Source organism: Dipodomys ordii, unplaced genomic scaffold (assembly GCF_000151885.1).
Source record: "Dipodomys ordii isolate 6190 unplaced genomic scaffold, Dord_2.0 Scaffold60, whole genome shotgun sequence".
In the NCBI taxonomy this organism is placed as follows: Eukaryota; Metazoa; Chordata; class Mammalia; order Rodentia; family Heteromyidae; genus Dipodomys; species Dipodomys ordii.
In genome coordinates, this window is record NW_012267276.1 from 1,519,819 (window position 1) to 1,534,221 (window position 14,403).

The window sequence follows — 14,403 nt, forward strand, 5'->3', positions numbered from 1 at the left end:
TATGTCTCCATCAGAAAGAATGACATTGCCCCATTTGTTAGGAAATGGAAAGACTTGGAAAAAATTATATGAAGTGAAGTAAGCCAGGCCCAAAGAAACATAGGTCCCATGGTTTCCCTTATTTGCAATAACTAGTATATGTTTGAGACAAGCAGAAAAGGTCAGATAAGATGATGTTAGGTGAAATGAACCCCAAGATAAGGACACAAATGGTTTTATCTTTCTTGCTATTGTTTCTAATATATCTATAAGGTGATTTTCTTGGTGCTATTCACTAGCTGTTTGTACATTGACTTGTGATGTCTTCTATTTCATAAAGTACATTTAGTTTGGATCAATTTTGGTTTTAAGCTTTGCAATTGCAAAGGAGATGGTAAAACACTACCTTTCAATCATCAAAGGACATTTTGTGTAAATTCCATTTTACTTATAAGGAAATATACTAAACAGAACCAAGATTTTTGCAGAAAAAAATATGGGAAAATCAAGCCTTACTTAGAATAAAATAAGAACACAAAAGGGTATAATGCATTTCCTTTAGGGAAGATGTTGACAAATTTTAACGATACATAAAATGAATATTTTTTAAAGTATCTTTCCTATAATGGGCATTGTTAGGTGCCATGAAGTGGTGAAAGGACAAGTATCTGATCCCAGGTCTTAAATTTTAGTGGGAAAGTTGGGAGAAACATGATGGGTACACAGAGTGCTGTTGTAACATCAGTTGGAGATGAATGCCATGAAGACAGTAGGATAATGACAAAGGAGAAGACAGGGAGGTCAGTAAAGTCTGGCCCTTCTGATCAGGGGACAGAGCTCTGTATCAGGAAGGGCATAGGAGTAGTGCTTCACAGAGGGAACAGTTAAGTACAGAGGCCCCCAAATGTGCAAGAAACAGGGCCAGTGGTGGCATAGGATTAGAGAGAAGGGGAGAGTAGGAGATAATATCAAAAACACAGAGGAGGGTCTTAAGAGGACTGGATGGTAAATGGCAACAGAAGCCTTTGGAGGGGCTTAAGTGGAGGTGCTATAACATGGTCGGGCTGTTTTCATGAAACATAATCTGATGCAGATGGAGAGGAGGCAGATTACAGCTAGAAAGAACTTATATAAGTACATTAAAAACTTATAACGTACTATGTGATTTTTTTTGTATGTTCTCCTCCCCTGGTAAAACCCCTGTATTTGATTCTGGTGCCCTGCATCTTGTATATACATTTTTCTAATTTGGAGAGGGGAAGGGAAATAACAAAATGCTGAAATAAAGATACAGGAAGACCCATTGCAACAATGAGATGTCCAAGACACTATGTTGAAAACGAACTTTACAACTTTGGGGGGCAGGGAGGAGTTGGGGAGGAAGGGGATGGTAGGGGCAAATCAAAGGAGGGGATAACAATGCTCGATAGGAAATGGATTAATTACTTTACTCATGTAACTGTAACCCTCTGTACAGTATCTTTACAATAAAATATATAAAACAAATTTTTAAAAAGAAGATCTTACATAGTCAAAACCAAACCAAACCAAACTAAACAAAACTAAAATGCTTTGTACTTTTAAACAACCCAAACTAAATATGTGACAAAGGAGGGAGAACACAAGGGAACAGAATGTAAGATTCTTGAGGGTAGGAATTTGTATATGATTGGTTCACTGGGCATCTCCAGGGCCTAATATAATCAGTTTGACACTCAATAAAATTTTGTTGAAGTAAATTAATGAGTGGGTAATAGCTTTTTTATCTGTGAAACAAGACTCAGATGAAATGAACAGACAGAATAAAACTTCAAAGAAGTCTCATGGACTACTGAACTGGTCTCATAGTTACAGAGCACATCAAAATATGGGAGAAACATTTCAATCAAGATTGGGTAATTTTGTAATAACATGACATTGGTTTTATTATTGTAATAGGATTCAAATTTTAAGTTTAAAAATTAGCCAGTTTGTTGTGAACTTCGGACACTCCTAGATTTTAACTATATGGCAGCAATTTTAAGTATCCATTAAATAGCAGAGTGCACATGTGTTTACATACTTACATATATACACACACAGAGACAAATGTATATTGAAGTTGCAGGAATTCTACAGAAGGAAAGCTAGCATAAAGACAAAATGTTTAAGGAAGAAAATTCGGACAACTTGGCAGCATTTACCAATACAACATTTTAGTCTGCCAGTATAAACTTTGAAATTACATTCTAATTTGAAATGGTTCTGGTTAGACGTGTTAACTCTTGAGACAACTGGGTATAGTATTATGAAAGAACAAAACTGTTCATCAACCCTTTATGCCAATGTTAATTTCTTTAAAAAGTACGATTTTTAATGGTTTTTTATTCCTACGGTGACCCTTAAAATTTCTGTGTATGCAATCACAAATGCATACACAGATGCATTTATAAATTTATTGTGTAGTTCTAAAGACAGTTGGGAAACCCAATTTTAATTTTGTTACAGAAATAACTTAAAAATATATTACAAAACTGCCTCTTTTCAATCACAGCAAGGATCTAGAAAAAGATTATACCAAGCAGGCACAATCTATTTAGATTTATTAGGCTTAGAAAAATGAAGTTGCCTAATTTCAAAATAGAAAAAGTACTCTTCCATCTATTTCATTTGTTATCTCACCACTGACATCAAAGTATATCATTTTCTTATGCCTTCAAAAACCTTAGATAATTTGTGAAATGATGATTCATTATGCACATTAGCCACCAACATTCTAAAGTCTGGAAAATAATTTTCAGAAAGTGTGTACAATTATTTTGATAACCTCTGAGACTATGCCTGTGATTGACAACTACCATCAAAAAAGATTTACCGGCTTTTATTCATAAGATCTGCTCCTCGTGCTTTGTAATAATCCAAATTGGGACGGAATTGGTAAGTCACTGGCCTCGGGTTTCTCTGAAGAAAGAAAGCAATACATTAAAAGGCATAATCTATTTAAATTATCTATCAACACAAAATGAAAAGGTTACCATTTATATTCCTTCATAAAATAATATATATAATAATGAAGTTTAACAAGTGGCATACTTGGATTTTGCTTTTTTTGTTTAGGTTCTTCCTTAATTGATCTCAGTTCTGATTAAAACGGAAATTGTTTTCAGGTATTTTATTCTAACCTGTGTTGTAGTTCAGACTTATTTGTGTCATTAGCTTTATTTTTGATGACCTTGGTCACTTTCAAATATTATTTTACAAAATGAGATAAATTATAAGAAAAATTTAGAATTACTTGAAATATACCATAAGCATAAATATCATAAAAGGCTGGCTGAGAGACAAAGTGTTCAGGAAGCAACATTTTGGAGGAAGAGTAAAAACCATCCTTGGTTTTTGATGAACAGAATGCTACAAATATCCACTAGATGGCACTCTGAGTCCTTCTCCCAAAGTGAATGAGTTACTTCAACAATTCTTTCCCAAGTTAGTAATTTCTATGCCTCTAGTTTCATTTGGGTTGAACCAGTGCTTAGAATATACCAGTGAGTAGAAGTATTAGGAGTATGATCATCAAATTTACCAATGCAAATGGGTCTTTGAACATTTTCATAAAAGTAGCAATAACACTGCTTTCTGGCATTTAGTATTACTTATAATATTATAGAAATGTCCTTGAATCATTAGGTGGGGTTTGTCTTCTTAAGTATGTAGCTACTGTTTAGCTATTATTTATTTGTATTTATTCATTATTTACTATTAATTATATAAATGTATCAAGCCCTTCAGAGGCAAATAAAAATTAAATATACGTCTGCAAAACCTTAACATATTTACAGCATAATTAAATACCATAATCTCTAAAATGTTAAGCTACACACATTTGCCATAAGAAAGTTTGAGAAACTTCTAACAATAGACTTCTTCCAGTTACCCAAGCATGTATTTCATGCACTGTCCTTTGAGAGATCTATGTAGAAACAGGGTATATTTTATCTTAATAGAAAATTACTAATATGCTAAAGTATCGATTCTTGGAAAATCCCAAAGCACTGCTGTAGTTACAGGCAGGCATGAGGTTGGGGTATAATTGCTAAGGTTAAATAGTTTGAAATTCATCAAGCTAACAAGCTGCATCTTAATAGCCATGATGGACCTTTTCTTTTTCTGCTGAAAAGAGAATATTTACACAGAGCAACCCTTTCATATCTCTTCCAAGCCAGCTCCAATCATCTGACAAAAATGACAGTCCCTTGATTTAGCTCCAGATTCTACTCCACTGGTTTGGTATTCAACACAGTACTATAATAATCAAATCTGAATTGCCTTGATGAAGATAACTGATGCTTCCATGACTACCATACTATTAAGTCTAACAGTACAACTTTTTTCTCTCTAGGAATTACATAGGTTTCCTCATGGTAATGCTGACAACCTGGACTCAAGTATAATGGGAAAATAAAATAGAACAAAAATTTGTAAAAATTAACTTCCACAGGACTAATTATAACTAATTCTGTACTGATTCTGGAAATATATTTTATTTTTGCTGATATAAAGGGCTTTTCTTGAGACTTCCAACAAACTACTAAAAGACTGTTACTTTTTCAAAAACAATAATGAAAGAAGGGATCCAATGGAGCAGTTTCTTGAAACACATTTATAAATAAATGACAAGCAATTCAAGACATGAAGTATAGATCTAGGTAAGCACTTAAAGATATTGTTTGGAATAATGATCTGACTTGAACATACGAATAAGGCTCTTGTATTGTTTTCACTGAAACCTATTTAAATTCCTTACTTACTGATATCAAAAGGAAAGAGATTTTAAAGTAAAACACCACTGGAAATAACAGCAAAGAAAAGAATCAAAAGATGATGTTGGTGTTAAATGCAGCATATGAAATACTAAGAAAATAAAATCAGAGTTACTCCAAGTTTTTCAGTGGAGTTTTCTATTAAAATATTATTTCTAAAGCAAACAGTGAAAAGGTAACCTAGACCAGTCCTATTCAAAAAATATGTGGGTTACAAATGCAAATTTTACCTATAATTAAAATTTTTTCTAGTTGCTATTTTAATAAAAAGGAAAAAAAGGTAACATGAACTTAAAAGTAGTATTTCACTTAGGTATTTAAAATGATAAGTTTAACATGTAAAAATGAATACCCTATACAAGTAATGATTGTGTGTGTGTGTGTGTGTGTGTGTGTGTGTGTGTGTGCACGCTATACTGGGGCTTGAACTCAAGGCTTTCTCCTTGGGTTTTTTCCTTGCGCCATCCCTTCATTTTCAGTTTTTTATTAGTTAAGTAGAGGTAAGAGTCTCTTGGATTAATCTGTCTAGCAGGCTTCAAACTTATCTCAGCCTCCTGAATCAACTAGGATTATGAGTGAGACATTTATATTCTTTATGTTCTTTTGCAATGGTCTTTGAAATCCAGTGTGTATTTATGGAACATCTCTATTTAGATGAGGCATACTTCAAATGCCACATGTGGTTTGTGGTTACTGTACTGGGCAACACAGAACCACACATATGACATGCATATCCATAAAAATCAACATATGTAAATGAATCTTTTAAAATGGTATGGCTACTTCAAAATTAGGTATCATTACTGATGGCTTCAAATTTATGAGTAGTTGTTCCTTTTAGTTAATTGCTACTTAAACCTCTTTGGAAAAGCTTTTAAAAGTCAAGAAATTTTAGAATAATGTCTTATTCAAACAACAACAAAAAACAGATTAAGTAATTGGTTATACAACTAAGACTATGTACCAAAATAAAAACAACCCTTTTCATAAAAGGATAGTATTAGAAATGAACTGAATTCTAACTTGAAGAAATTGAAATATCTTAAAAGTAAAGAGATTCTTGTTTTTTCTTATTTTAAAGGAACTTTTGGTGCAGGGTAGTGGGGGTGGGTGGGGAGGGGTGATGGGAAGGGATGGTAAGGGGAAACAAAGGAGGAGGCAACAATGCTTGATAAGAAATGCACTCATTACCTTGACCATGTAATTGTAACCCCTCTGTACGGTATTTTCACAATTAAAAGAAAGGAGTTTTTGCAAGAAAAACTACAGAAATATAATAAATCTTTAAAAATATCTTTAAAGAACTGGAATTTTCTATTAAAATATTAGTTACTAGAATTATACATGTGTAAAACTCTGAATGTGAAGAGGACTGGAATCCACAATAGCTGTAATTTCTCATTGCATAAAACTAGTTAAAGTGATACTTTTAAACCCATTTTCACATAGTCAGGATTTCTAACTGTTAAAACATCACCAAACCTATGTTCATTAAAAAGAACTAAAAGTTTTTGTTTTCATGAATTATTTGGGAAGAAAGATAGCAAAATCAGAATCCTATCTTATGGAATTCATATTGGCCTGTACATGGAAGAATATTAGTTATATTTTATGACCCTAGGAAGGATGCAGAAATCACAAATTCAGTTTATCCTGGACCTGAAATCTATAAAAATTCCAGCTATTTAAGTTCCAAATAATCATTCAGTTCTTTGTTGAAGTTATTGAGGCTCTTTTTAAAGATTTCTCAGTAATTTATTTTATACCACTAAAAAAGAATGCTGAAGGGCTGGGAAGGTAGCTCAGTGGTAGAGCACTTGCCTTGCATGCCTGAGGCCCTGGGTTCGATTCCTCAGCACCACATAAGCAAAAAGAAAAACGCTGGAAGTGGCGCTATGGCTCAAGTGGCAGAGCGCTAGCCTTGAGCTGAAGAGCTGAGGGACAGCACCCAAGCCCAGAGTTCAGGCCCCATGACTGGACCAAAAAAAAAAAGAATGCTGAAAATACTACCCATAGCATAGATAAGCTGGGTTTTTTTGGAATGATCGTAAAGTCTTCTGGACAAAGTGACTTAAGGAAACCAAGTTAGTAATGGTAGGAATGAGTCTTTAAACTACAAAGAAAACAAACTAAAACAAAACCCAGTGCAGTGTGTGCAAAGGACCTTCCAATGTTTTTGTTGATCACAAAACAGTTTAGTAGTAGCCTCAATGGTAACAATTGATTTAAGAGGTAAAATTGAAATTCTCTAATCTCTTACTGTTAGTAAATCAGCTTCTTCTGAGGCCAAACATTTTATCCCACAACGAGTCAGACTTTGAATGGTGAATAGCTTCTCTACCATATTTTGTGATGGCAATCTCGAGATCAGCTATATCACTCCTCTTTCTCAACCCCCCCCCCCACATAGCCACATATCAAAATTTTAAGTTCACTTTGTTATGGTAGTATAAAAAATTGAAATTCAGATTCTCAAAGGATAACTACCTACAAGATGCTGCAAATACAATTAACTACAAGATGGTACATTGACCACTGTCCTTGTTCTGAGTCTGGTGAAATCAAACTCATAAAACAGGTCATTACAAACAGTGTTTTCTGGATTGATACCCTCTTTTTCCTCACAGAAAGATGATATCTCCTTTTAAGTCATCATGCACAGACTCAAGAAAGAAAAGTCTAAATTACTCATCTTCCTTTACACAGAAGGATGGTTCAAAGGAGGATTTTTCATATGATTGGTACATACAAAGAGGAGTGAAAAGAGCAAAGGAAAAGCAATTCCAATGATACCGGCTCTATTATATTAATGTATCAATTTGAGTTAATGTAGAGTTAAGAGTTATGTGTTGAGAACAGAACCACTAGAGACAGAATATCACTAATCTGTTTTAGAGACACAGGATGCAAGGGGTTTATGCAGGGGATTAAGTTGGTAAAGGGTTCGGCCCTGGACTACTGCTCTACTCCACGTCAGCTGAGCAACTATGGGTAGTTAAACTTCTAGCTCAACTTTGATCACCTGAAAAACTTTTGAAAGCAAGGATTAAATGACACAATGAAAGTCAGGTGCACAGCACAGTGCCAGGCACGTGATGAAAAACTCAGTGAGAAGAAAGCTATGAAACCCCACATGACTGAGCACTGAAGAACAACAGCCCTGGCTTGGCTTGGGGACCAGATATGACAGTTTGATAACCTAAAGTCCATGCACTATATTAAAGAAGCAGGGAAAGTGACATTTTACATTTCTGACAGTCAGTCATATATAAATTTAGAATAGATTTTGCCAAACATGATACATTTTTTCTTATTGCAAAAAAACATATTTAGGAAGCTCTGTATCTTGTCTTACTTTTCTGACTAAAAGCACATACATCATAAGTTTAAAAAAGATGTAAAATCATGCTATGGTATTAATGCAGTATTTGATTGCTAACTTATAAGATTATAATAATTCAAGTGGTTTCCTATAATATATCCAAATTATTATTTTTATAGCTTATTGGCATGATTTTTTACATTAAATTATACTGACAAAGTTACTGTAGCTTTCAATAGAAAAATTCTTTGCATTGCAGCATAATAAGTACCTGGCATGAAGAAAATAATTGTCAAACGAATTGGTTTTCTTTTTCCTAATATCGTTCTACCAACCCTTAATTCTTTTTTTAAAATAGCATGCCAGGTTAGAAGTGAGGAAAAACTAAGGCTCAGAAGGAGAAACAGCACTGTAAAAATAATGTTGAATGTTTTTCCCTTTGATGAAAAATGAGACCCTTATTTTAGTGAATATGTTATTGCCTCAATGCTGGGGGAAAAGCAACCATCATTAGAAAAACGAATTGCTCAGCTGTTTATAAGCAAAAAGCTCTGGGGGAATTTCTGAGGACCCCAAAGGCAAAGCATTACAGGGTTATATAAACATATGTTGCAGGTGTTTTAGGGGAGACAGGTGGGCAAGCCTCAGCCATGGAAGAGGAGTTAGTTTAATACGCTCTAACTGAAATGAGATAACCTAAATGCATCCAAGTGCAGAAATGCCATGGCACGAGTGAACTGAAGCTGCAGAGCAAAACTCTCCCTAAAATAATTATCTTGTCAGTGCCAAGCAAACAGAGTTTTTCTCTTCTTGTAGTTTTACAAAAAAACAAACACTGCCAATTACTTTTTTTTTTAAACTAAAGGTATTTTAAACCTGGAACAAAGAACAGCCTGAAATAGTGATAATTATCCAAAAATGGTAAGGATGAAGTATGGTTGCCTTTATTTAAACAAATATTCCTAAGGAGACAGTTTGTTGTAATATCCCCTCTTTGGTTCACTAGACAACATTAGATTTATCATAATTCTCCTAAAGCCTAAGATATTTCTATATTAAAATGCTAATTTTGTCTTTTCTTTTGCCTGTAATTAAAGCTGGAGAAATTTGTGGTCTGATATTCATTGATTGCTAGAGGGTTTACAAAGGTCTCCCTATTTCTGTGTCTTATTGCCACATGCTTCCTTTTTCACTAAATGCAGACACAGTGAGACAGTGGATCAGAAAGACAGATATTACAATCCTATAGTAGTATATGATAACAAAATTCTGTTTAAAACACATACACACAAATAATAAGCAGTATACTGTGAATACTACTATCAAATCCAGACTTTGTATCTTACTTCCTTCTTTGCCATTTATCCAAGAGTTGATTTTCTTCTACTACTTGTGATTGAGGACAATACTCATCTTACTATAGTAGCAAAATGTCAGTAAAATATTTAAACATAACAGTATATTGAGTGATAAGCCAATGTTATTGTTCTTGAAAACAAAAAACAACCTATACCAAGAGATAATTTCAAGTATCTTTAATAAAATAAACTTACAAACCATAATATTTAGAAAAATAAAACCAAATGTTAAAACAGTATTTTGAAATCTGAAATGTATGCATAATATCTTTTAACCTGGTTGTAAATTAAAGTATTATTTCAGTGCCAGTATCAAAATGATCTCAGGATATTAGTATATCATAATTCGTATATACTAATATTTCCTAGAAAAAGAAAGGAAGGGTAACAATGCTCAACAAGAAATGTAGAAATGTACTCATTACAGGTTGACCCATTGTAACAATGAGATGTACAAGACACAGTTGAACAATGATCTTTGCAATTTAGGTGGTGGGGGGAATGTAGTTGTGGAAGTGGGAGGGAAGGGATGGTAGGGGAAAAACAAAGGAGGAGGCAACAATGCTTGATAAGAAATGTACTCATTACCTTGCTCATGTAACTGTAACCCCCCTGTACAGTATTTTCACAATAAAAAACATAAAAAAGGAACGTACTCATTGCCTTACTCATGTATCTGTAAACCCTTTGTACAGAATCTTTACAAGAAAATTACAAAAAAGAAATACATATTATAAATATCAAGTATTAAAAACCTCAGAGAAACTGACAGAAAAATTAGATAATTATCATTTGTGCAAATAGAGTAAAACTTTAAAAAAGAAAATTTAGAAGTTAGAAAAAAGGAAGGGGCCTGGGAAGGTGGCTCAGTGGTAGAGCGCTTGCCTTGCATGCCTGAGGCCCTGGGTTCGATTCCTCAACACCACATAAGCAAAAAGCAAAAAGCCGGAAGTGGCACTGTGGCTCAAGTGGTAGAGCGCTAGCCTTGAGCTGAAGAGCTGAGGGACAGCGCCCAGGCCCAGAGTTCAGGCCCATGACCAGACCCCCCCCCCCAAAAAAAAAGAAAGAAAAAAGGAAGCAAAATATTGTTAGTTGGGTAAAGACATAGACAAAACCTCTGAACCCATGCCAGTCTCATCTTACACCCAGAATAAGACCAACTCCCTAATGAGACATCCCCATCTATACCTGGCAGGACGAGATCTCAGGAGGCAGAGAAGCATTTTCATCACCTGTGCATTATGTTCAACTCTAGCTATGCAAGATACATAGACACCAAAAGAGAAATAATTTTTTCTTTCTTCTAATGTATTGACATTCTTGAATTTAGCATTCAGGAAGTTGCCAGAATAACATATTCCTCCACCCTACCCTAATTTGCTATAGTAGGGAGTTAGATTTACATTTTTTTTTGGTACCCTTATTGGGCCACAACATATTCCTTTTAGGTAGTTGGTCAGCACCAACTCTTCACAATTTTCTTTCCTTTTGTGTCCAAGGAGGGGCTGGGACTTACTTCAATAGTTTAAAGGAACTGAAAACCATTTGTGCATTCCTGACAATATTTTCTTCCCTCTCTCCATTCTAAGCATCATCACATTGAAATTGTTATCAAAATAGAAACGATTTCAAAATGGATTTAGGATTTCCAGAGCGTCAAGAATTACTCTGTGACTCTAGGAACTGAGAATCCCAGTTTGAGGAATTTTGGGCCCATCTTCTCTTCCCCATTCTCTTCCCTTTCTTTATATATATTTTTTTAACTATCAAGGCAATAAAAGCTAAGGCTCTGCACAGTGAGGCCTAGGAAAAAGAAACTTGCACAGCTACACTTTTAGTGTAATACTTGGACTAATTTCAATGATGAAACATTTTGGGCTTGTAAGTTCATTTATTATAAAATCTACTACTACTAAGGGTATTTGCTTACACTATATTTTGTGTTGCTTTTTAGTGTAACATTGAAGTAGTAAGATTAAATCTTGAAATATCTAGGTAAAGGAAGAATGAAATATAGATAAGCAAGCATTTAAGTTTTATTTTCTTGAGTGAGCTTACTTTCTATGGAAGGAAGTGTGTCGTTAGATCACAGAGAACATCACTGAGTTCCTGTAGATGGACTTCTGCATTTCTTGGTTGTTTTACTGTAGACTTGTGTCATTATAAAACAAAGAATACTGGTCTCTAATATGAATTTCTCTGATAGCTAATAGTGTTGTATTTTTTTAATCAATCATCTTTTTGATATAGCTCAGATTTTTAGAACCAAAGACCCCTCAAATGTTAGTAATAACCAGTGCACCAATTGCAAACCACTTACAATACATATATTGCCAAAGAATGTTGTTTCCTTGGGAAGACTCTGGTATCTTTTTCAGATTTTTTTTTGTCAGTTGGGGAGCTTGAACTTCTGGACCTGGGCACTGTCCCTGAGTTCTTCAGTTCAAGGCTAGCGCTCTACCACTTGAGCCACAGCACCACTTCCAGTTTCCTGGTGGTTAATTGGAGATAAAGAGTCTCACAGATTTTCCTGCCTGGGCTGGCTTTGAACTGCAATCCTCAGATCTCAGCCTCATGAGTAGCTAGGATTACAGATGTGAGCCACTGGTGCCCGACTTATTCAGAATATTTTAAAATTAATAAAACAAAGAATATAACATTATAAAAACCATTGAATTGGGAAATTCAATTACATTGGTGAAATTTGGTATGATATATATTTTCATATTAATGCACAAATAATAAGATATACTTTCCTAATCATCACTACAACCTCAAAGTAATATGATACAAAATATCTGTGACTGCTGTTGATAATAATGTTTCAAGTACTGGTATTAGTACTGTAGCTTGTTGCCTTCACCAATATTTGAAGATAGTATTGACTACAGTAAGAGCTGAGTAAAAATAACACATGCATTTCCCCAACTCAGGTTCTTAGGACCTCTGAATTCCACAAACTATATGGAAATCTTCAACCCTTCTCAGAAATCTGAAAGGTGACTTTTCTCTTGATGGTTTACTTACATGTATCACTGCATCAGTATTTTAAACGTTTTATTCTATGAATATGTGCACAGGTGGCAGTCAAATTATCAAACAACTTGTACAGCATCTGCTACCAATAGGGACTGACTGGGATGTAAGAGGAAACGTGGAGAGTTCCTACTGCACTGGACTTCAACTCTTCTTAGAGATATTTTTCTTACAAATAGGAAAAACTTCAACATTTTAATATTTCTATACTAACACAGATAGATCAGCACCAGCCAGCCTGTGTAAGAGTAGTATTTGGGAGTGGGCATATTTTAACATACATTTTACTCTCAATATCATCCATTGTCTTCTTAATAAATGAGAATTGGGACTAGAAGGAGGTGATGCTTCATTCAGTGAAAGTTGCTGACCTCTGGAGAGCTCAGTTCTGTACCAACTCCTCTGCAAAGGTATCTGAAGATAGCTGAGGGATTTTAAGAATGTGGCTCCACTGTCCACTTTTTTTTTTTTTAAAGAGGCAGTTGTTGTCTTTCCAGCTTAGTTTTGATTCTATTTTCAGCTTAGTTTTTATACTAGTTATATCGTATTACACACATCACAGATTCAACAGGTATGCAGAACACTTTACAATTCTGGCTAAATTTGTTACTAGAATGCTAATACCAAGACTATCCCTTTCCACACAGCTCTTTGAAGTTCAGATAACACAAAGACCTCTTCAAGGTCATCTACAGATACATTTTTTCTTTTCCAGGTCTGATAGTAACTATTTGTGATATTCTTAATATGCCTGTAACCATCGACTATTCTTATTCTTTTTAATTCCCTTCAAAACCCAAGCCTCCATTTTGTCATCAACACTCTAGACTTCCTCCTAGAATGAACTGGGTCATGAACAAAAAAAGATGGAGACTGAGCAAGTTCTGTGATTTTGCCTCCTCAATGACATCAAGTCTACACCATAGGTAAGTACATGGCCTCCCTCCATTTTTGTCTTATCACAACTCCCCAATTGCTTTTCTCTCTGATCTGAATGCCTTCAGATTCATATTCCAGAGATTTAGGTCTGATTTGTTGATTTCCTTATTCAGGTTTCAATCGCCAATCAGATAAACTTGTTTTCTGAGCATGGCACTCAAAGTATTCCATGATAATCTACTAGGACCTAAAGGAATTCTCATACCACCACCAATGCGTACTGCATCTCACCTACAACTATTTATGAGCATTGCATATCTTCAGGCTTGACTAAGCTGTTCCCTTGCCTTAGAGTGATCTACTTACAATTTTCTGCTTAATGGAGTACCATACATTCTTAGGTGAGGTATTACCTTCTATATAATAGATTCTGTGAACTTCCATGTTATTCCCTTTCTCACAACATGCTAATCTTAATTATTCATGTATTTTATTCTGTCTTTCATTATTGTTAGTTGTGTATGTCTATCTTATATCACATGCTGTGTTCAATATTATCAGATAAACTAGAGCCCACTAGAGCTTGGTTATTAAAAATATACCTGCAGGGTAAGTCCTAAACTGCAGGTATACAGAATTAACAGCAGTTTCAGTGAAAATGTTTTTGTTTTTTGTTTTTGGGTCCGTGATGCCTGAACTTGGCATGGGTGCTGTCCCTAAGCTCTTCAGCTCAAGGCTAGCGCTCTACCACTTGAGCCACAGTGCCACTTCCGGCCTTTTTCTTTTTGCTTATGTGGTGCTGAGGAATCAAACCCAGGGCCTTGAGCATGCAAGGCAAGCACTCTACCACTGAGCCACCTTCCCAGTCCCCAGAGAAAAGGTTTTTTGTTTGTTTTCCAGAATTGTGACTTGGACTCAAGTTTCATACATGCTAGATAAGCACCACACTTGGTGCCTTTTTTTTTTTTTTGTATTTTGTTTTTGAGATAGGATCTCTGTAACTTGGTCCAGGCTGGCCGTGAACTTGTGA

General features: G+C 34.9%; 1 protein-coding gene across 3 annotated transcripts in view; it reads right to left on the reverse strand.

Moving 5' to 3' along the window:
• The window catches only part of Tbc1d5 (TBC1 domain family, member 5), a 424,595-nt gene that overhangs the window by 57,013 nt on the left and 353,179 nt on the right, over positions 1 to 14,403 (reverse strand). For all 3 annotated transcript variants that reach the window (XM_013022145.1, XM_013022143.1, XM_013022144.1), the window contains exon 15: positions 2,834 to 2,919. In XM_013022145.1, coding sequence (XP_012877599.1) covers positions 2,834 to 2,919 — 86 coding nt within the window. The remainder of the gene's footprint in view (positions 1 to 2,833; positions 2,920 to 14,403) is intronic.